Source organism: Sceloporus undulatus, chromosome 2 (genome assembly GCF_019175285.1).
Source record: "Sceloporus undulatus isolate JIND9_A2432 ecotype Alabama chromosome 2, SceUnd_v1.1, whole genome shotgun sequence".
Taxonomy (NCBI): domain Eukaryota; kingdom Metazoa; phylum Chordata; class Lepidosauria; order Squamata; family Phrynosomatidae; genus Sceloporus; species Sceloporus undulatus.
In genome coordinates this window covers 181295574-181317520 of record NC_056523.1, presented here as the reverse complement: position 1 = coordinate 181317520, position 21947 = coordinate 181295574, and the positions used below count along the sequence as shown (strand labels likewise).

The 21947-nt window shown below is 41.0% G+C and overlaps 1 protein-coding gene across 1 annotated transcript in view; it reads left to right on the top strand.

The window, feature by feature from the left end:
- EIF4B (eukaryotic translation initiation factor 4B) overlaps nt 1–21947 on the top strand; it is a 41601-nt gene that overhangs the window by 16435 nt on the left and 3219 nt on the right. The window contains exons 3-14 of the mRNA XM_042450107.1: nt 246–454; nt 2552–2668; nt 5234–5288; nt 6934–7074; nt 7528–7644; nt 9043–9225; nt 11741–11978; nt 13131–13240; nt 15451–15670; nt 19669–19736; nt 21530–21644; nt 21810–21882. Of these exons, the coding sequence (XP_042306041.1) occupies nt 246–454; nt 2552–2668; nt 5234–5288; nt 6934–7074; nt 7528–7644; nt 9043–9225; nt 11741–11978; nt 13131–13240; nt 15451–15670; nt 19669–19736; nt 21530–21644; nt 21810–21882 (1646 nt within the window). The remainder of the gene's footprint in view (nt 1–245; nt 455–2551; nt 2669–5233; nt 5289–6933; nt 7075–7527; nt 7645–9042; nt 9226–11740; nt 11979–13130; nt 13241–15450; nt 15671–19668; nt 19737–21529; nt 21645–21809; nt 21883–21947) is intronic.

The window sequence follows — 21947 nt, the reverse complement described above, 5'->3', positions numbered from 1 at the left end:
GCAGTTTTGTGCAGTGTTTTCTTCAGTGGAAAGAGATGTGCAGAAGAGAATTGCTTATAACATGGTATGATGCCCTTGCATGCAAAAAGAATCCAATATTGAGCATGAAGAGCTACTTTTGACATGTGGCCCATTGTTCTCTGTAGATCTCTTATAATGATTGCACGTTAAACTTAGAATATTCTGTGTCTGCTATTAATTTTGAACAGTGTAAGGGATCCTAATGTGCAAACTTTTCTCCCTAGTTTCTACCACCTGGCATAGCAACGATGATGATGTATATCGAGCCCCTCTAATTGACCGTTCCATCCTGCCTACTGCACCTCGGGCAGCTCGGGAGCCCAACATTGACAGAAGCCGTCTCCCAAAATCACCCCCTTACACTGCCTTTCTGGGAAACTTGCCGTATGATGTAACAGAAGAGTCTATCAAGGACTTTTTCAGAGGACTTAATGTGAGTATTCAGTGAAGATTTATTTCATGTGATAAACCCACTCCCTTATTTTTTTTAGAGTCATAGGAAGACAGGTGGAAAGCATTTGATGGAATCCAGAAAATCTTGGGCTGTGGGAGTAGGGATGAACCATGTGTCCTTGGGAATATTATTGGGGTAAGCTAAGTGAAAATGTAATGTCAGGGAAATTTCATACCTCTGCTCTCAAGAACTTGCTTCTGGTGCAAAACCTTTTCACTGTTCCAGGATTTTCTCACATATTTTTATTTGCTGAAAACTCTCTGGACTCTTTTATTGCTTGTAGATCTTTTATAGCTCAGACTATAAGTTTCAGTTACTTTTGAGTCCTCCATAGGCATCTGGGCTACTGGGTGTCTGTATGACTGCAAAATACACCCCCCACACACACACACATATATATATTGCTGAGAGATGAAAGCAGCAAACAAAGTGTGCCCCCTTCCTATTTTAGCAGAATCAGAACTATTAGTTAACTTCTAAGCATTGAAGATTAACTCCCGAACTGTTTCAGCTTCTTAACTGAGAGTAATTTTTGCATCAGTTAAGCATAAATTTACCTGAGACAGAGGAATTTTCTCTAAAATGCATCTCATTTTACTATTTGCCAAGTCACAATCCAGCAGTATTGAAGCCTGATGAGGAAAGGTACGGATGACATAGTGAATAATTCTAGAAGCAGAGGTGTGAGTTTGGAAGGTCAGAGGACAGAATGCAGCCAGATTTCATTGGGTCTTAAATTGACTGTTACCCATGTGACAGCACTATGTGCTGATCACAGCAGATTTTCCTGGTGGCTGAAATGCTGTTGCCTTGCCTTTCATGTTCTTTTTCTGTTTTCATATTATTAACGCTTTAGTTCTGCCTTTTAGAGATTGCTACATTAAAGTGTAATGGCAGAGGTTGTATAGTATATGTGAAATTTGTACAGTAAGCATTAATCATACGTAAGCTGTCTTGGAAATATTATTTCTCTTGCTGAGTAATATGGTCTTGCCCACAAGGTTTGTAGTCAACTGATTTCTACATTTTAGGACTCCTTGCAAGGAAGCATAATGGCTTCTTTCTTGATGTTCAGAAATGACAAATCACTAATGGTCCTTCAAGACCAAGAAATCAAAATAAGTATGTATATCATTGTAGTCGAATTAGCAGATCTGTTTATAGAGACATCCGTATGTTAGGATTAGTCATGCTGGTAAATCAGGAGATTTGAGGTAGTTTTCTCTGCCCCTTTTGCCACTAAAACTAGTATCTTGGAACATGTGCCCTTAACATCTTTTAAGACAGTGCTACTCAAAGTGGTGATCTGTGGACTGCAGCATTCCCTGAATTATTGGATGCTGGTCCTTGGCAAGTTTCCAAGAAAGAAGGAAATAGTTGTAACCAATGTGCAAAAATATGGTATTGATCCATAGCAAATGGGGGAAATATATTTGCTGGTCCCCCACATCAGATAGGCTAAGCAGCACAGCTTTAAGGGGTTGTTGTATTTGACATCAGGACAGTGGAGGCTGCAGTCCTTTACATGTTTATCTGGGAACAAACCCTGTTGAACTCAGTAGCACCGATATTCTGTAAAAGATGCTTTGGTGCCTGCATATAAGTGAAGCCGATGTTGGTGATATCAATACAGCATCGAAAGTAGTTGGTTGTGCTCATTAATCTGGAACTATTATTTTTATACGTGACCTGATTGAAGGAGTGAAAATCTAGCACTAGCATTCACAGTAGCTTTTCTCCTTTTAAGTGACTTACCAGCTTCATAACAGTATTTGTTTCTTGATATCTTATTTTGGAATTTTACTGTTCGCTTCCTTTAGCATCTTTAATTCCAAGAGCATTATGCCAAATTTTAGTTCCTATGCAGATTATACTATTTTTGTGTGTGTTGCCCAAAACATCCCGACTAACCACCCTGAAATCTTCATATGAAGAACAGTTTAACCATATCTATAGAATAAATAAATTGAATGCCGTTAATTTTATTTTGTTCTAACATGCAGCATGATAGACCTTGTATCCCTTTTCTAGGGAGATGGTCACTGAAAAATCTTTTCTTCCCTCATTCAACTGCAGATAAGTGCTGTTCGTTTGCCTCGAGAGCCTAGTAATCCAGAGAGGTTGAAAGGTTTTGGATATGCTGAGTTTGAAGATTTGGACTCCTTGCTCCGTGCTTTAAGCCTCAATGAAGAGGTGAGTTGCACTGTGCCTGGAAATGCTGTAAGAGTCTCTAACCCTCCCGTTACAAATGGACTTCATCAGCCTTTGGCTTCAACAGAAATATGGGGGATTGTGTAGGCTGCTCAACCTTCTTGTTCACTTGCAGTCTTCAGACTCCGTACATGATTTGAGTAGCCAGCCTGAGTTATATGTGTAACCAGCCTTGTATGCCTACTCTTTATACTGGGATTGTAATAACTATGTCATTCTGACCAATGTGATGAACTTCTGTTGAAACATCATGTTTCAGCCAAAATCTAGGCTTTGCTGTATTTTTCTGGCAGATTATTTGGTAGTGGAGATAGTTTGAAAAGTACACTTTGGAAAAGGTCCTTTTTAAACTACAGCTTCTGGAATTTCCTGACCAATATTGTTATGCTGAGTAAGACATTCTAGGCAGTGTAGTTTTCAAAGTAACTTTTTGAAAAATCTGCATTATAGTAACATTAAACACTTCTGTCCCAACATCAAGGTTTCAGCATCAGGCTAGGGCAGTGATGGCGAACTTATGGCACATGTGCCAGAGGTGGCACTCAGAGCCCACTCTGTGGGCACATGTGCTCTTGCCACAGCACAGAGTTTGATGGAGTTTGTTACTAGAAAGCCAGAGGAACATGGCACTTTGCAATACATAAGTGGGTTTTGGGTTGCAGTTTGGGCACTCAGCCTCTAAAAGGTTCACCATCACTGGGCTAGGATACTAGCAAAAAAGGAGAGATGCTAGTTTCCACCTTAGATATTTTTCCATGGTTGAACACTGGAGGTACAGGTCCCTGTAGATGTTAGAAATCAAAGCTAAGAACACAGTTGTTGGCATTTATTGTAAGTGGTGCTGTGAGGTCATAACACGTATTGGAGTTGAGAGTTGACTTTCAAGTATGAGAAGTTGCTAGGTCTAGATTGCCACAATAAAATCTCCAAGGCTTTATAATCATTCTGTGGAAATGTCATACAGTGGGCCCTCTCCTTACGTGGGGGATCTGTTCCGGACCCACCCCCCGCGTAAGGGAAAATCTGCGTATACTCGCACCCCATAGGAAACAATGGGGTGCATGCATGTGGCAGTGCAGTGTGTGCACGCAGCAGTGCACGCCATTGATTTTATTGTCATGTGGCTTCCGCGTAAGTAAGAAGCTGTGTATAGTGTGACTGCATACGGCGCGGGCGCACTGTATTCTGTTGGTACTGCTCATAGAATGCCAACTTCAGGTCACAGTCCCTGGTGTCTTGTGCAAAGTCAAGTGAGTCAGGGTTTCTGCAAGATGTATTAAGGTGCACATTTTAGGAATGATCCAAACCGACGCTGGAAGCACTATTGGAAAAAATGACTTTCAAAGGGAAGTATATCCAGAGTATTTTGGTCTTTTTATTTCTGCAGAATGCATGTTATGCAATGACTTTGAAAGAAACCGAACCTGTGAAAATGTTTGTCATACTTTCAAGAATGCTTGCCCCTGAAAATGTTTGCTTTCTGAGGCTTTTATTCGGATTTTGAGAAATTGGATGAAGTCAAAGAATAACACATTTATTCTTGATAAAAAACAGTAAATCAACAAGCCAGTTAAAAAACGTACTGACGTTCAGAGGTTCATTCTTATACAGGGCTATAGAACAACAACATCCAGTCTTTAGCAGTTGGGTCCGTATTAATCTCATTCTCCAACAAATTGGCTTGCCATTTTACTCCATGTATGCATGTCTTTTCCTCCTGCTGTCCTGCCCAGTGGAATAGAAGATAGTATAGAGTGGGTGAAACAGCCCAGCAGTTGTTTGAAGCAACTCAGATTAACCAATTCTTAGATTCTGCTTTCCATATTTCTTGTGAATGCGGAAGCTGACTTCTCATGAGGCTCCTGTCAAGAAATTTGTTGCATTATTATCAAAATAGAGTCAAAATAAAGAAATCAGATTCCTTCTTATCTTGGAAGCTAAGCCGGGTCAGCCCAGGTTGGTACTTTGATGAGAGACTGCCAATGAATATCAGGTGTACTAGGATAGTGGAAGTAGCAAAATCACCTTTGAATGTTCCTTACCTAAGAAAACCTTTCATAGTTCAGGGGTTGCCATAAATTGACAGGCAGCTTGAATGCACATAGATACACACAGAGCAGACAAGCTGGATACCCTTCAACAGGAAAAGAATATGTATGGATTATGTACCCTGCTTTAGCTAGTTTAGGTAAACTTTAACTTAATCTCGGTTGTGTGAAAGGTGTTCCTGGCTAAAGTCTCAATAGTACTTTCTGAAAGTCTTTTTTTTTTTTTTTTTGCCTGATGAAAGCGAACACATGATTAGTATTATTTTTTTACCCTATATCTTTGTTGATCCTTATGACAGCTGTAGCCAAAAACATAATGGACAATGTGGGTATTATGTCTCTTGTGTAAATCTCTCTTTTGCCATAGTTTCTATGAAGTGTTGTAGCTCTTGTAACATCAGTTTACTCAGCATTGTTTTGTATATTAGTTAAAGATGACTTTAAATTCCTTGGACACTTCTTCTTAGGATGTAAGGCAATGTTCTTTTGTTCTTTTCAGTCTCTAGGAAACAGGAGAATACGAGTGGATGTTGCTGATCAAGCACAGGATAAAGGTAAGATTGTTACTCAGTAAAGGTAATCTTGTACAAACTAAATCTATGTTGTTGTTAAATACTGTCAGGTCAACTTTGACTTACGGCAACCCTATGAATGAGAGACCTCCAAGTCACCCTGTCATTATCAGACATCCTCAGGTCTTTTAGGGCTCTGGCTTCCTTGATTGAGCCTATCCACCTGTCATGCTGTCTTCCTCTTTGCCTAATACTTTACCAAACACTATTGTCTTTTCTAGTGAGTCATCTCTTCTCGTGAGATGTCCAAAGCACAACAGTTTCAGTTTTGTAATCTTGGCTTCTAGAGAGTGTTCAGGCTTGATTTGTTCTAAGCTTTCAGCATAAGCTGAAAGCTGCGTATGTCACGCCCCCGTGTAACGCGTGAGTAAAGTAAAGCAGTATGTAATTCTCTCACTCAAAATGTTTCTTTCCTGTCCATTTTAGTATGATCTTTCTTTATCCCATTTCTTGTTTTACTGTGTCTGGTTTCCCTGATTCATGCCTCTCACATTCCATGTTCCTATAATATGCAGTTCTGTAATGCAAGGGTGCAAAGAAACTGTGAAACTGATAAGTTCCCCTTTATCTACCACTAAGTGATTTCATTGTAAAGGTGAAGTTGGCAAGAAATCAGCCTTCTGCTTAACTAAGCTTGTCAGTTTGAAGAGTGTTCATTGCAAGAAGTCTAGAAAACTACAAAATGGTGTTTCGGGTCAGGAGGTTGTGTAGACCAATACGTGAGGAGAAGGAAAATGCTTTCAAGGTTAGGATAATGTGCACATAAATCTGTGATGGGAGTCAGGCACCCCTTCCAGGTGATGTTGGACTGTAATTCCCAGTATTCTTTACTATTGGCTGTGCTAACCAAGATTATTAAGGCTTGTTGTCCAACAGCATCTGGAAGGCTACATGATTCCCATCCCAGTATAAACAAATTATTTGGAAATCACTGTTTAGAGATTCTCTGGCTGTTGAACACCCTGAAACAATGCAAACATCTTTAGAAGGGAAGGGATAGGTTTTGATCTTTCTTCATAGAATCACTGTTACATCATGACTTTGGCTTATGCACCTGCCCTACCAGACATACTGCAAAGTTATAATGTACGCTCACTTTTTTATGCATCAACTTTTTACCTTCTTTTATTAAACATGGCTCCTGCCTGGTCTTGCTTAAGAAGGGCATTGCCCTGCTTCCGTGAAACACCTCCGTGAAACTCTGTGTCCACTACTGGAAACAGGCCACTGTTCTGTTCAAAATAACCCATTAGTTCTGGTGGTTGTGAGTGAAGAAAGGTATGGGCTATATAGCTGCCAAGAGCATGCTGAGCCTTCAGTCTGCCATCTCCTGTATGCACATTGTATTGTCTTGCCATAGAAATGCCATACAGGATGAGTATTGCTTTGCTAATTAAATTGTTACCTCTATTTTTCCATTGTCCTTTTTATGATAATGATTTAGAAGGAGACACACTTTCAACCCTGACCAAAAAAGTTCTTTGCTGCAACCTGGTTTGTTAGTGAATCATTATGAGTGGTGGAGCTGCATCTATTTTGATTCAGAGGATTAAAGTTTGCAGTATTTGAATCTATGGACTAAATGTGCTCTTTTTCATTCTTGGGTCATTTTTCTTGCCTTCTGCAGATCGGGACGATCGCTCCTTTGGTAGAGACCGTGATCGCAACCGGGATTCAGAGAGATTTGAGTCTGACTGGAGGGCTCGTCCTGCTACAGATAACTTTGATGACTACCCTCCCCGCAGGAGCGAGGATAGCTTTGGAGACAGTGAGTTCATTACTGGTTTGCTTGCTATGCACATGTCCACAGACAAGCATATTGTATATTCTGTCATTTTTACCTAATTTCTTACACAGTTTGAAAAATAAAGGCATACTGAGAGGCTTTCTCTTCTATTCCATAACTATGGAATCCTTATTTCTTTGTGATATGTCACAGTATACCTGTTTGCTGGATAGCTTTACTGTTTTGCCATATTGGCTGCTCTGAACCTTCAGATTGCTGTTGAGAGTACAAATGTAAAAGCTTTCATACAGTACAAAGTTGTGAGCCATAGTCATTTACTTAGGTAAATGCTGTAACTCGGTACAAATGTCCACCATGAGCTGGATAGTACTTAAAGCAACTTTCTCCTCAACCTCCCAGTCTACTGCATACCTTCTCAGGGACTTATCATTCCCTATGTACTGGTACCAGTTATAATTTTATTTTCTTTCTTAGGATATCGGGACCGTGACCGTTATGATTCGGATCGGTACCGTGATGGTCCCCGAAGAGACATGGACCGTTTCGGGGGCAGGGATCGTTATGATGACCGTAGAGACTATGATAGAGGAGGTACTTTGGGTTACAGACTTCTTTATAGGCCTGGGTGTTGAATGGAGCACATTTAATATTGCACTGTTGTGAAGTACAGTCTATTTTTTGTGTAGGCCAGTAAGGGCTGGAAGATATTTCTCTCTTGAAGGTGAACATAGTTGGGAAGTTTGGTATAAGGAGTGGGAGAGAATTGTTCTCTGTGTCTTAATGAGCAAGCTTTGCTTTTGCGTTTCAAGATCACTTTTACTCTAGCAGTGCAAATAAATTATCCTAAACTTTTTCACAGATAACTACTGTATGGTTTACTTTCATGCTGTTCTCTGCCAGCAGTTCCTTTCAGTCTGTATGGTATATTGGTTAGGGGTACTTTGAAGATGAGATGAGATTATTCATTTCAGCTGTTGATTATTATCCTGGCTTCCTGTGTGTTTTCCCCATGCTTGAGTGGCCAGTTACTGGAATGATGATTACTGTATTTTCTGGTGTATAAGACTACTTTTTAACCCAGAAAAATCTACTCAAAAGTCGGGGGTTGTCTTATACAATGGGTGTCATATTATAGGGCAGGTGTTGAAACTTCTGAGCCAGACTGGAGAATCTGCGGTCACCACATATGGTGGGGGGAACTCAAAAACAGCTGCGGCCGCATCCCCACCATATGCGACAATCGTATGAAAGCAGCTACCGCTCTGATAGTCTTGGAGACAGGGAGCACTGGGCAGGCAGGGAGAGCTAACCAATCCAAGCAAGCTTTGTATACAACCAGGTTTCCTGCTAAGGACCTGCATGTCATAAGCATTTGAATTTAAATTACCATATTGAAATCAAATCTGATGTTTTTAAAAATTTTATTTGGTGTGCGTTGGAAGAGGGGTAGTCTTATACGGTGAGTACATCCCAAACTATATTTTAACTGGAAAAGTTGGGGGTCGTCTTATATGCCCAGTCATCTTATACTCTGGAAAATACAGTACATTATATCACACATGGTTCACGTCCCAGCTAGATACTGCTTTCTCTGTTTATTAAGCCTGCTTTGGGCAAGATTTGGAACTGCAGTGGGAGGAGGTTTTTTTACTTTTAGATGCCTATGTAGGATCATATGCAGTATTTATGCAATATTTACATGCTCCTGAAACCTTGATCAGTTAATGCTCTCCTGTTTTGTTCAGTTGTTGCTTGCTCAAGCACTGAATGCCTGTTTTAACTATATGTGAATATGCTCCTGGGGAAGATCCTTTCATAGCTGCCTTGATATATGCCTTGAAGTCTTTTCCCTGTTTTGACTCCTCAGAGGACACCCTGTGGTTTTGTCATCAACGTTTTCCAGAAGGTAGTTATTTTACTGTGTTGCAGCAAAGACAGTGGCTATGGCATCTGAAATTTCTAAACCTCTATAATATGCCTCCCTTGCAGGCTTTGACTCAAGGTCAGGTAGTGGCAGAAGAGCCTTTGGCAGTGGATACCGTCGTGATGATGATTATAGGGGTGGTGGTGACCGTTATGAGGACCGTTATGAGAGGCGAGATGATCGAATGGATCGGTGGAGCAGTTCACGTGATGACTATAGCAGGGATGATAGCCGACGGGATGAGAGGGGTAAGTTCAGAAAGGTTTTTTTTAATGCTGTGATCTTTGGGTGTTGCTTTTAGGGATGGTGTGGGAGGAAAAGAAAAGCACAATGTTCCTGTAGGTTTTGTAGGACTTTCTTTTTTCTCCTTCCTCGCTCAAAGCTTCATAGCTTTCATTGAAAAGTGTCCAGCTTTTCCAGCTGACATGTACTGGATAGTTTCTCACAACTTTCCCTCCCTTCCTCCCCGTCAGCTCCAAGGTTGTGCAGAAATAATAAACTGTGAAAAGACGCTACAGCTATCAAACCAGCAAAAAAAAAAAAAAAGGGGGGGGGGAATAGTTGCTGAAAGTTGGCAGCTCTCATTTGAGAGGTGTAGCCTCTAGCCACGATTTCTGTAAAAGTTTGGGGAGGGGACAGTTGTAAAAGGGGCTGTTGCAGATGTTTTGAGCTGACAAGTTTCTGTTTTTCCCACAAATCCCCCCATGCCCAAATGTAGAAGCTGTGAAAAGATGGTTCAGTTTCCACCTCAACTGCTTTGACAGTTGAAACACCTCTTCACAGTCTCTTCAGAATTTCTTGAAAGATTGAGGCTGATGATTTCCGTGCAACTTGGGGGGGGGGGGGGGGAGAAAGGAGGGAAGGTTGCATAAAAACCATACCCAATACTTGTCAGCTGGCAAAGCTGTGTACTTTTCAATGAAAGCTGCAGTTTCCAGAGATAACTTTCTGTCCTTTGGGGGGGGGAGGATGGATTCCAGCACCTCCCGGCAATGCAAGGGGAAAAAAGCTGGATTTTCCCCCCACAGGAGGAGGAAAATCAAGAATTACCCCTCCCTAGTTGCTACAGTAGTTCTGCCCTTAATTCTAGACGCACTCCTAAATGGCAGAGGTGAGGAGGAAATCTTCTTGAATTTAACTCTAGGCTATCCATAGCAATTCTTCTGTCTCCCACTTTTTTGTTCTCTTCCCTTACATCCTCCCATCCCAGTATATACAATATCTTGACAGGCCCATGAAAACACATACCAGTAGTTAAAGAAATGTACGTACCCCACTCACTTCTATGCCAGCATTCTATGAAGATGCCAGCCACAGATGCTGGCAAAACATCAGGAACAAACTCTTCTAGAACATGACCACATAGCCCGAAAAACCACAAAAAAAAAACTAAAAATGTTTGCAGAATGCCCCCCCCTTTTTTTTTTTGGTAAATGCTTTGTCCTGTGATTCCTTAATTCCTGTTGGCCTCCATTTTTTGTTCTGACTTCTGCATGTTTCCACTAACCCCATGTGGTGGAAGTGGGATATGTAAGCAAATCTTTAATCCTCTCCTAGTCATTTAGATAAGCCAGGGCGGGGAACTTACAGCACTCCAGGTTCTGAGTACCATTCCCATCATGTCTCACCACCAGTCAAGCAGAAGAAAGTGTTAGCCAAGATTATTATTATTATTATTATTATTATTAACCTTTATTTATATAGCGCTGTAAATTTACACAGCGCTGTACATACAATCTTTTAGTTAGACGGTTCCCTGCCCTCAGGCTTACAATCTAAGAAGACATGACACAAAAGGAGAAGGGAGTGATGGTGGGGAATGGGATCAAGTCCAGCAGTTCTTCTCCACCTCCAAGGCCTGGACCAAGGCAGATGGACTGGAGGAAGGGCTTGGCTTCTTAATGGATGCTTAAAAGGAGGCTTCCTGGATCAGAGAGGGGCTCACCTCTGGGAATGCTTCTCTAAACAATATAGTCTTTAACTCAGTTTTGAAACTGGGTAGAGAAGTGATGAGGTGTGCATGTGGGGGAAGAAGGTTCCAGGAGTAAGGGGCAGAAGGTTGTGTAGACCAGGGGTAGGCAACCTTTTTGAGCCGGGGGCCGGGTTGCTGTCCCTCAGACAACTGGGGGGCCGAAGCCAAAAAATAAATAATTAAATAATTTTTTTAAAAAAAAATTAAATAAATAAATAAACCAGGACAAATGTAGGACAAAATTTTCAAATGGTGGACACTTTTTTAAAAAAAGTGAAGGACACGTGAAAAAATTTGCTGTTTTTTTAAAAAATGTTAATATAAATGCATGTTTCTGAGGCATCTATAGACAATTGCCCCTGCGCACAAGAGGCCAAAGGCCCCGGCGGCAATCGGTGACAGGACCGGGCTGGGGCCGGTCCCAAGGCCTCGCCGGGCCGCATCCGGCCCGCGGGCCGCAGGTTGCCTACCCCTGGTGTAGACCAATCACCTCTTCTTATGGTGATGCTACATCTAGGGTCAACATAAGGGGAGCAGCTACAACCTAGCCCTCATGAGCCTGGCTTAAACTTCCTTCAGCTTGGCTAGCAGTGAGGCATGATGGGAATGGTAGTCCGTCAGAACCTGGAGAGCCATAGTTTCCCCACCCCTGAGATAAGCAAACCCCTAGAATTTTTATAATTCCCTCATTTGTTTTTCATTGTATTGCAGTCACTTGTCTTGTTTTCCATTCACTCTTTTTGGACTGTTCTTTTTGTCCAACATACCCTTCTCTTGTGCTTTTTCTTAAGGTCCCACTCAGAGGCCAAAATTGAATCTGAAACCCCGGAGCACGCCCAAGGAGGAAGATACATCTGTAGCTCCTGCTACCCAGTCTAGCCGTGCAGCCTCCATCTTCGGAGGGGCTAAACCTGTCGACACTGCTGCAAGGGAGCGTGAAGTAGAAGAGAGGCTGCAGAAAGAGCAAGAGAAGCTGCAACGTCAACTGGAAGATGATAAACCCAGGTTGGAACGACGGCCACGGGAACGGTGAGTAGCAGGGATGGGTGTGTCATGGAAACAATCATAGCAGGAGAGAGTTGTACGTTGAATTGCCTGCAAACCTTAAACTGACATGATTTAGGCTTAGTCTAATGGCCTTACAAAGGTTATTGTGAAAACTCACCAGAATCTGCTTATTCTGAAGAACGTATGAACTGTATCATTCTGTCAGTGATCCTCAAAGAGGTGGTTGGTGTTAATAAATAGCATCATTTCCTTTTGAAATTTAGAAATCATCTGTGCATGGTTTTCCACTATCCTTTTCTAAAAAAATAAAATAAGATATACTCAGAATTTTTCCCACTCACCCATTGAATGTGGAAAGCAATTTTGCTATGTCCTCTTCTGACTAGTTTAGGCACAAGGGAGACTTTTCTTCTGAAAATGAATGTAACTTCTACTTAGCTTTCTGGTTCACAAAATGGCCTCTCCTGGGGCCAAAATAAGGAGCAAGTTAATACAATAGAATGTTCCCATGGCCCTTAATGTGAGCAGGAAACATTTTGAGTAAAACAAAAACTTAAACTAAAAATGGAGCAGAGGGTTGGCCCCTTGAGGGCCCTCGAGGAATGCATGCAGTCCCCGACCTTTATAAAATATGTTGTGTTCGAACCACCAAGATAGGCTAATGCTATATAGCTACAAGGTCAGGCTTGCACTTGTTATTTGCATATCCCTAGCAGCAATACTGTATTACTTTTTACTCAATATAATATGATAAAGTAATTTTTCAAAAGTAAGTAAGTAAGTAACAAACATCCCTTTTTCTTTTTGTGCTTGCTTTCAAACTGAACATAGGAGCTTGGCATATTGAATTAAAACACTGGACCATCTACTCAAGTTCCTTTTGCCAAGGCCTGAAAAAAACTGTTTTCAGTTACAGTTGCAGGCACACATCCCTCAAACATGGCCACAATAGGCCATAGTGACCAGGTGATTCTGGGAGTTGTAGACACTAAGAATAACTTTCCCAAGCTTTATTTTGTCTAGGGACTACATAGGGAAACATTTTCCCATCCCTGCTGAGCATTGTTTTCATTTTATTTAACTGTCACTTTGTATTTGGTTCTCTGTGCCTTGATATTTCCAGTGTCCCACACAAATATCACAGTAACCATTGCTGTTCTTTTTATGCTGTAGGCACCCCAGCTGGCGTAGTGAAGATAATCAAGAGCGGTCACGGACTGGGAGTGAGTCCTCACAAACTGGTAGTACAACTCCTTCTGTGGGGACAGGCCCAACAGGAAGAAGTAAGTTTCAGTCAAGTTATCATTCACCTAAAGCAAGTTAAACACATCTGTTTCTGAACAGCCCTCTTACTTCCACTGATTACAACCAATCCTGTTGTGTAGCATTTTCTGTAACAGGCATGTTTCATTGTGTATTCAGATTTGGAAATTTGAGAATACAAAATAATAGTAGTTGTTCATAGCCTACAAAGAAATCCATTATTTAGAACACAAACAGCTCCTTAGCAGGTTTATTAAGATAAGAAGCAGGGAGTGATCAGTGTGTTTACAAGAAGATCCCTCAAGGAGAGGTTAGACTGCAGGTGGCTTATGTTGTAAGGCATTTTATATAGTCAGTTTCACTGTGTTTTGTTCATACAACCAGACTTATTAAATAGGGCCTACAATTTTGGTTAGCCTTAGCACTGAGAATGCCAGCTTGGCAGTGCACAACAAAGACACTGGGAGCATCTTTACTTATCCATGTTAAAGTGTATGTGCTCATGTGTATTTTGCATGGTTGCAAGGATTTGTTACATTAGCCCTGAATTTCCAAGTTGCTTCTGGATGCCTAGGTTCTGCAGTTCTTAAAACATCACTCAGTCTTCCTCCCAGCTGTAGAGCTAAGGAGGTAACAGTAATTACTATACATCTGCCCTGTACATTTGCCAAGGGAATCACTGACCATTTCTCCACCTTTGATGGTGGAAGTAAGGCAGGTCATCTAATGTGCTCCAGAGTGTACTATCATACTTTCTTTTGTGGTCAGATTTATGGAAGCCCATTTATTCCAAAGTACAGCAATATGGCACTTTTATCCCTTACCCAGTCACTGATTTGATTTGTAATTCCCATGTGAGTTTAAAAACATAATGCATCCGTCAGTGGAACACAAAGCTGCTGCATCCAGTTGGTGAGAGTCTGTGGGAACAATTTAATAAGTCACTTTTCCCTAAACTATCAAAAGGTGTTTTTTCCCCTTTAACAAGCCAAAGCAGCAAACAGTCATAATGGTGTGAAGAAACAGCACACTACAATAGTTTAACATTTTAATATTTTTAATTAAATTTTAAAAACTACACATTCATAAAAAACATGACAGATATTACCAAAGAAATTTTTTTCACATCGTTCACCATCTCATACATTACACAAATATATATTTCAGACCTACTCATCTTACCTACATTCTTACAATTTATCATTCTGATGATTCTAATTGTTCTAATTGATGATGATGGAAATCTCCTACTTCCTCTTTCTATTCCATCGACTCAATACCTTCCCTTATTCCCTTCTCTATTTACTTCCTCTACAAATGCCCACTCTTTCCTATCTTCTTCTCTAACTTCTGTCTTCACCCTCTCTTCGGTCTCTCTTCCTCCTCTCTGTTCTCATGCCTTTATTCATTTCCAAATCTTCTCATTCACCATCAAACACATTTACTCTTTACCTCACTTACTCTTCCCAGTTCACTTACTCTGACCTTCAATCATTTTTTTATACTCCCTACATTCATACATTACTTCCTATCCATCACCAACATTTTAATATTTTAACAGTATTTATCCTTTCCCTCAGTCACAGTATCCACAGTGGACAGGTAGATTGGACTGAATTGCAAGGTTTGGCTACCTTACTTAATACAATCTGCCCTCCCCAACCACAGGCTTACCACCTGCAGATTTAAGCATCTGCAAATGGCAAGCCCCATTGCACCTAATGGCCACGCATGCACATGGCGTCATTGAAAACTACAATGCTTGAGGTCCTGCTATTTTTTTCATCTGTGGGGGAGGGAGCAGAATGGAACACACACACAATACTAAGGGCTGACTGTACACACAGAGTACAACATAAACTGTCTGTCTCTCTGGATTTTTGCAGTGCTTTCTCTGGACAAATGTCACTTCTGCCCCCACAAAACAAAAAGCCTTGAGGTTAAAAGTACAAGGAAATCTAAACATCATAAATGAAACTGTCCATATGGCAAGGTTGTTTTTATTTTATAATTCTATGGTCTGTGCACTGTGGATAAGAGACAAGGGCAGTTTGTGTTTGTTCTGTAGTCATACTGTCCACTGTATAAACTGACTGACTGGCTTGATATTGATGTAGCATTGTCAACAGATTCAAAATGCTCAAAAGGTAATCCAGATGAGTGTACTTTCATCCAAAAAAACCTCGAGGGAAGCCCACCTACCATACTCACATAATGTCATACTTTCTAGCCTCACGGAGGAGGGAGAGTGAGAAATCATTGGAAAATGAAAGCATCAGCAAAGAGGATGAAGGTCTGTCTCCCACCTCCAAGACTTCCAGAGAAGAGAAGCTTCCCCTGAAGGTGATGCCGGCTCCTCCACCAAAAGAAAACGCCTGGGTGAAACGCAGCAGTAATTCACACCCGGCACGCTCACAAAGCTCTGACTCAGATCAGCATTCCCCCACAAGGTGATGTTTTTATGCATGGTAGAGCATGCTGTTCAAATATATCCCCCTGGTCTCCAGTTACCTCTAAGGATTGATAGAAACCTTTGAATGCCAAATGACATTGTTAGTTTGTGCAAAGCTTGTGGAGAACATGGTTTCAGAAATATAAGTATAGTGTGCTAGAACTAGGTTGGGTTAAGAAAGCAGAATAAGCTCTGAGTCACTAAGTTCAATTCATCATTGTCGAGTCTCTTTACCAAAACTTTTCCCAAATTTTCTTGCACAGGTTTCATTTTCCCTGCCCCCTCCAAAAAGTATCTCTCACCATTTCAGAATAAGCATGGTGCAACCCAGGTGTGAAGAATCTGTGGCCCTCTGATTGTTTCAGGACTGAAACTGCAATCAGTCCCAGCCACTCTGGGATGATGGAAGTTACAGTTTGTTAACACCTGTAGGGCCACAAAGTATCTTATCCTTTGTAGAGAAAATACAACTCTGTAGTCTGACACCTCTGATATTAATGAAAATAACATGTTGTCATGCTTTGTGGCTAAAGGGAGATCTGAGCTTCTTCACGTTTCTTTATAAGCTTCAGTGCAGTAGAATGAAACAGTATTGTGAAACAAAATTTAATTTAACTCTCCAGGTATAATTATAATGCTGGTTGAAAATGTAAGCAAGCAGGTGTTCAGTTGACTCGGTTGAAATTTCCTAAAAATCAGGGTCAAAGGGTAATTAGGTCTTTAGTTGGAGTGATAGATATTTGAAAGTTATCAGTAATAGGAGAGGCTTGCTTGTCATAGCAGGGGCAAGGAAGGACTAACACTAAAGCACCAACATCTCTCAGCTACAAAATTTTACTTTTAGATATTTCCTTGTATTTAACATGTTTGGGACAATAATAATGCAAAATAACTGCAAGGAAGGCTACAGACAAGATTTATCAGAATAACCTGGCCATAGTAGTTCATTAACAACGTTCATTAACAACTTTGTGACCCAAGTAATCTGGGATCCTGACATGTTGAAGACTGAAGTCAGCTCGAGTGGTCCTCTCTTGTGTCCCTCTGGTGGGATCAGCTGCTTTTATGAGGATATTAAAGAGGTCTTCTGCTGTGGCATCCCAGTTGTGGAATGCCCTCCTACTGGTAACCTGGGCAATGGACATTGACACTGGGTTCATTCTGGCAACACATTAAAACATGCCATTTTATTAAAGGATTTGGATTCTAAAAAATTGGTCCAAATCTGTATGTATACATCATTTTAAACAGTGGACTTTCCCCATCTATAAGGGGTTCCAGGCCCCCATGCACATGGAAAAAAATGTGAACATTCACGCCCCATGTCATTCAAAGTAGTGATGTATGCGTAGACACATCGGTGCATCTGTGTGTATGTACCGCCATTGAATAATATGGGGTAGGTGGTCTGTGGTCAGTCAAATCTGTAAATTGCCAGTCCACCAATACAAAGGTTCCACTATAATTTCTTTCATATTTTCTTAGAGTGTTGTAATTATTGCTTAATATTTTAATTTTTAAAAATTGTTTTTAGATTGTTTAAACTGAATTTGTTGTGCAGCACACTGAGATCGTATGATATAGGACTGAATATAAATATTTAAATAAATAATAAGATATAAAACAGCAATGTAACTTGAACAGAATGCTTTAGGAATTTCACCTGATACCATGTCACAAGGTTTGAAGCAACAAACGGTCTCTACCAGTTTGTTCCTCCTCTGGTTCCCATAAGAGATTGGATTCTATTTGGCTTTGTTTCTTCAGCTTGTTTTGCTAAATGGCTCCTGTTTCCTTTAGCTCATTCAGTTTGTATATATAAGCTCTTGACTTAATTTGCATTTGCAGTCTGCTTCTCTTAGTCTTGGGAAATTAGAAGGAGCTCCAGCACACATGCTTTCTATCTGAGTTACCAAAAAATTGCTCTTTTTGAACTACAGCTCCTACAGTCCTTCAGGCGGCATAGCTGTGCTGGCTGGGCATTCTGGGAATTGTAATCCAAAAGTATAACTCCTCCTCACTCTGCTCTGTACTTAGACCTTTCTGACTTCTGAGATATTATTGGGCCTTGGTTGCACTCTTTCAAGCCTACATTTATATAGTCATAAAGACCAGAAGTTTGGAGTTTGTGTGGTTTAATAGAGCCAAAGATGCCCTATGAATGAAATGTACAGCCTCCGTGTCAGTCAGTAGTTAATTTTAAAACCAAATTTTAATGCATAGACTTTTCCAGAACTAGAATGTGCACTGTGGGGCAGGATGGTGGCTACATGTTGCTCCTTCTCCGGCCCTCTTTTCCTGTTGTTAAGCCTGAGGGCAGGCACTTTTTCCCCCCAAGCCATTGTTTGCAAGCCACTCAGGGAGCCTCTTTGGCTAAAAGTGCTATAAATAAATTAAATACAATCTCACAGAAGGCAAGGCCAACAGAGAAACGCATAGGGCTCACTATTCTAGGTCTGAAGGATGTAAATGTAAAGCATGGATGGACTGATGTTTTCCTGTGATGATCCAGTACTCTGAGAAAGACTTTCCTGATTCCTGTGTTCGATTGCACTTAGCTCTGAAGACAGTTTCTTTAATTTAGGGACAAAGTGTCTGTTGGCTTTTTACATTTTATACTACCTTTTCCCTCTAGTAGCAATCTACCAGGGCAAAAAGATCAATTTGCTAGAACAGAGGTGATATTCATGCAGCCCTCTAGATCGGTGGTTCCCAAAGTGGGCAGTACGCCCCTGCTAGGGGTGGTGGAAAGATCCAGAGGGGCAGTGAGGAGACAAGGGATCTTTCAGTTAAGGTATTGGTGTGCATGAAAGGCAAGGGGAACTAGTGCCCTTTAGGACTATGGTGGGGATGAGGGTTGCATGAAACTTCTTTTCAGGGTCCTTTAAAACCTCTACAGAATCACGCTGATTGCTTCATATGGTGGTGTCACCTGCTCTTCACATCCCCACACAATCTCACTCCCTTAGTTCCATCTTTCACTAAGAGTGGTGGTTGGAGAATTTCATGTAGCTTTGGTGCAGGGCATCTCTTCTGTCTGTAGCTTGGAGCAGTGCCATTTTGGGATAGACTGACTACTGAAACAGAATCTCTGGATTCCTCCTTTACCCCATTCCTGAGGCTGGAGGATCTTTTCTCAGTGGCAGACAGAAGCCTTTCTCACACTCACTGGCTCCCTGATTCTCCTGCCTGCTTCTTCCTCTCTCATGGATGGGACCTAGCCATAGCAGGAGGACAGAGCAACCCAAAAAGTCCTGCCATGTCTCCTCCTCTTCTCCCAGAGTGTGTTTGAAACTCAGTGGTAGGAGAAAGAAGAGACCTTATTTGCCCCATTTTCTGGCCACACCTTCTCTTCCACTGAGGCCCTCATGTCTTACAAGGTACACTAAGTCCTGTTTCTTCCAAAAGACAGACATTTAGGGAGCAAGAGTGGCATTGCTCCCTAAATGTTGTCACCCAGTGTAGCCCACACCTTAGTTGTCACCCAGTGTAGCCCACACCCTTCACGCCACCTAGTGACACCTCTGCGGCAAGGCCAGCACAGACAGGAGGCTTCTCAGTCATTTCTCAGCCAGTTACTTGGTTGCTGCTCCCATGGTGACTGGGTGGCAAAGGGAGCAGCAACTGAAATTGGTTGTTTTGAATGTGCAGTAGAACAGTAGATCTGCTATCAAGAAATACATGTTTGGGTATGTGTGCTAGAGTTGTCATCCAAGAGGAATGGGAGCAGTGGTGCAAAAATGTTTGGGGACCACTGCTCTAGATGTTGTTGGACTTCTAAATATCATCAGTCCTAACTAGAAGTGCCAGCAGTTGCAATTCATCAACATCTGGAAAGCTACCTCTGAAGGGCAATATAGAAGCCTGTACACTAGAGAGAGGAAACCTTAAAATTACCACTAATACACCATGGAAGTAAAACACAAATTCCTTAGAGTGTATAGTGTGCTTACATTTTAGGAAATGTCAACTGTTCTGTCTCTTATTCCTATGCAGTGGCAGCCAGGCAGTGCCATCCCTATCATCAGAGGATGGTGTGACCCTTAAGAACACCCCAAGGAAAGGTAAGTCTAGAGTGCAGCAGCCTCTGAGAAGCAGAAATGATTGAGCAACTAATATATATATATATAATCTGTGTGTAATTCAGTATCCCAAGCTTCTCTTCATTAGAAGTGTGTTCCTGTTTAGGAAGTGCATAACATTGGAAGTGGCTGTTGTGGCAGCTGAGGTTTACAAGGAAAGATCTATCTCAATGTTTCCAGAGGGTTTATAGGAAACAACCAGTTTCTGATCTTGGGGTGTCTACTCTGAATTGGTGTAAGGAATCGTCCACACATAGTGGGTTATACTCATCTTGCCTAAAGAGTGGTAGGGAAGTCACATGTCTCTAAACTGCCTAGATGACCAGTCAGGGTTGAGTCATTGGATTTTCCTGTCTGTTTTGGGACAGTGACTGTTGTCTCTTAAAACAACAAAAGCCATCAATAATATTGCACCTTTTACTGCAGAAAGAATGAACTCTGCCAAATCTTAGGTTTATTATCTTGCTTTCCAGAAGAGGGCAGCAGAGTTCTTTAAGGAGTTAACTGAGAGGAGATTCTAAATTCTCTATTTTGAGAAACTTCTGTCTGTTCTTTTTATCTTAGTGCATAAATAAGTGTTATTTATTTCACATTCTGCCTTTCTGCCAAAAGAATGACACGTTAAGCTGTTAACAGTAATGAAATTAAAATAAAACAAATGCAATTAAAAAGAATAAAAATAGATTAAAAACACAATTTTAAATGCACAGTTTAATTAATAAAAAATAAACAGCACCCAGACAGTTAAAGCCTCTGCATCAGCATGAATGAAAGGCCTGTCTGAATAAAATCTTCCTTATTTGCTTATAGAAAGATAACAGGGAGGTCTCTTATTTTTCTGTTAACTCTTGTCTGAATTCTCTTTGAACATTTTGTTGATGATGATGATTTAGTGTTATTTGTGGAGCTGAAATAAATAAAGGATTTGCTTTTTTTTAAAAAAAAAATATTAAAAGGATAACTGGGAGGTCCAGCTAGACCTCCTTTGGCAAAGGAGTTCTGGAGCCTTGCAGTAGCCACTGACACAACCCTCCCTCGTTTCCATGCATCCAGAGGCCATGAATCCAGACCTCCTCTATGCATATCTTGGGCTCAAAGTGCACGAGGCTTTACAGAGTCACAGTCCAATGTTTTAATTTCCTTTTCAGTCTTATTAGCAGAAGATGCTCTTAAGTCTGTATTAGAGATGATGGTTTGACTAAGAAAGGACAAGTAGTATGATGCAGGTTCATTTTTCTGTGTGTAATAAAGGAAACTTGCCCCACCATCCTAGGCATGTTTACTCAGAACTCCCATTGTTTTCCAGGTAAGTGGGATTCCAGCCATAATATCTTCTTGTTGCAGGAGGGGTCAGTGTAAGTTACCACAGGCAACGTCAGGTTCTGTGATCATAATGTTGAACAACACAGTGACAAGTATAGTAGCTTACCAAGTGTAATTGAAGCTCCAGTTTCATTAAGGAGTGATAATAAGGAAAGCTATCAAGACTCTTATGATTTGGGAATAGAACATTCTTAGAAGTGCTCTTCCTTTTAAATTAGGAAAGGGCAAGCTGACAGTGGGTATTAAAAGTGGCACATTGTAAATCTAATTAAGATTAATCTTAATTTGAAGCAGCTTAGTTAATAAAATTAGGGTGCTAGTAAACAATAAACAAACCAAGAGGGCTAACTAGGCATAAATAGGTGGGGCGATGGCTGCCTTCAACTTTACGCTCCTTTGGAGAGAAAATTGCTGAAAGCAATTGTAATGAGAAGTTTTTCCATTTATTTCAGGAGATGAAAACAGACCCGATGGTGGGAAGGAGAGTGTTCCCAATACCCGAAGTGGGAGTGTTGGCCGTGGTCCTGGAGATGGAGGCAACAGAGACCATTGGCAAGACTCAGATAGGTATCGGCCACATATTTCACTGTTGCTGCTCTGGATTTGTTCCTAGGTCACCTGTGGCCACACTAACCTATTCCTGGAATAAATTGTTCTCATGGCTCCCATTATACATGGGCCTCATGCTCTGATGGCTGTTTTTACGTGATGCCATTTTTCGTTTTCTTTCAGGAAAGAAAGCAAGAAGGAGCATGACTCAAGATCTGCATCTGAGCCAAAGAAATTTGAAGAGAACCCTACCCCTGTAAGTAATGAATCTATCTATCTATCTATCTATCTATCTATCTATCTATCTATCTATCTATCTAT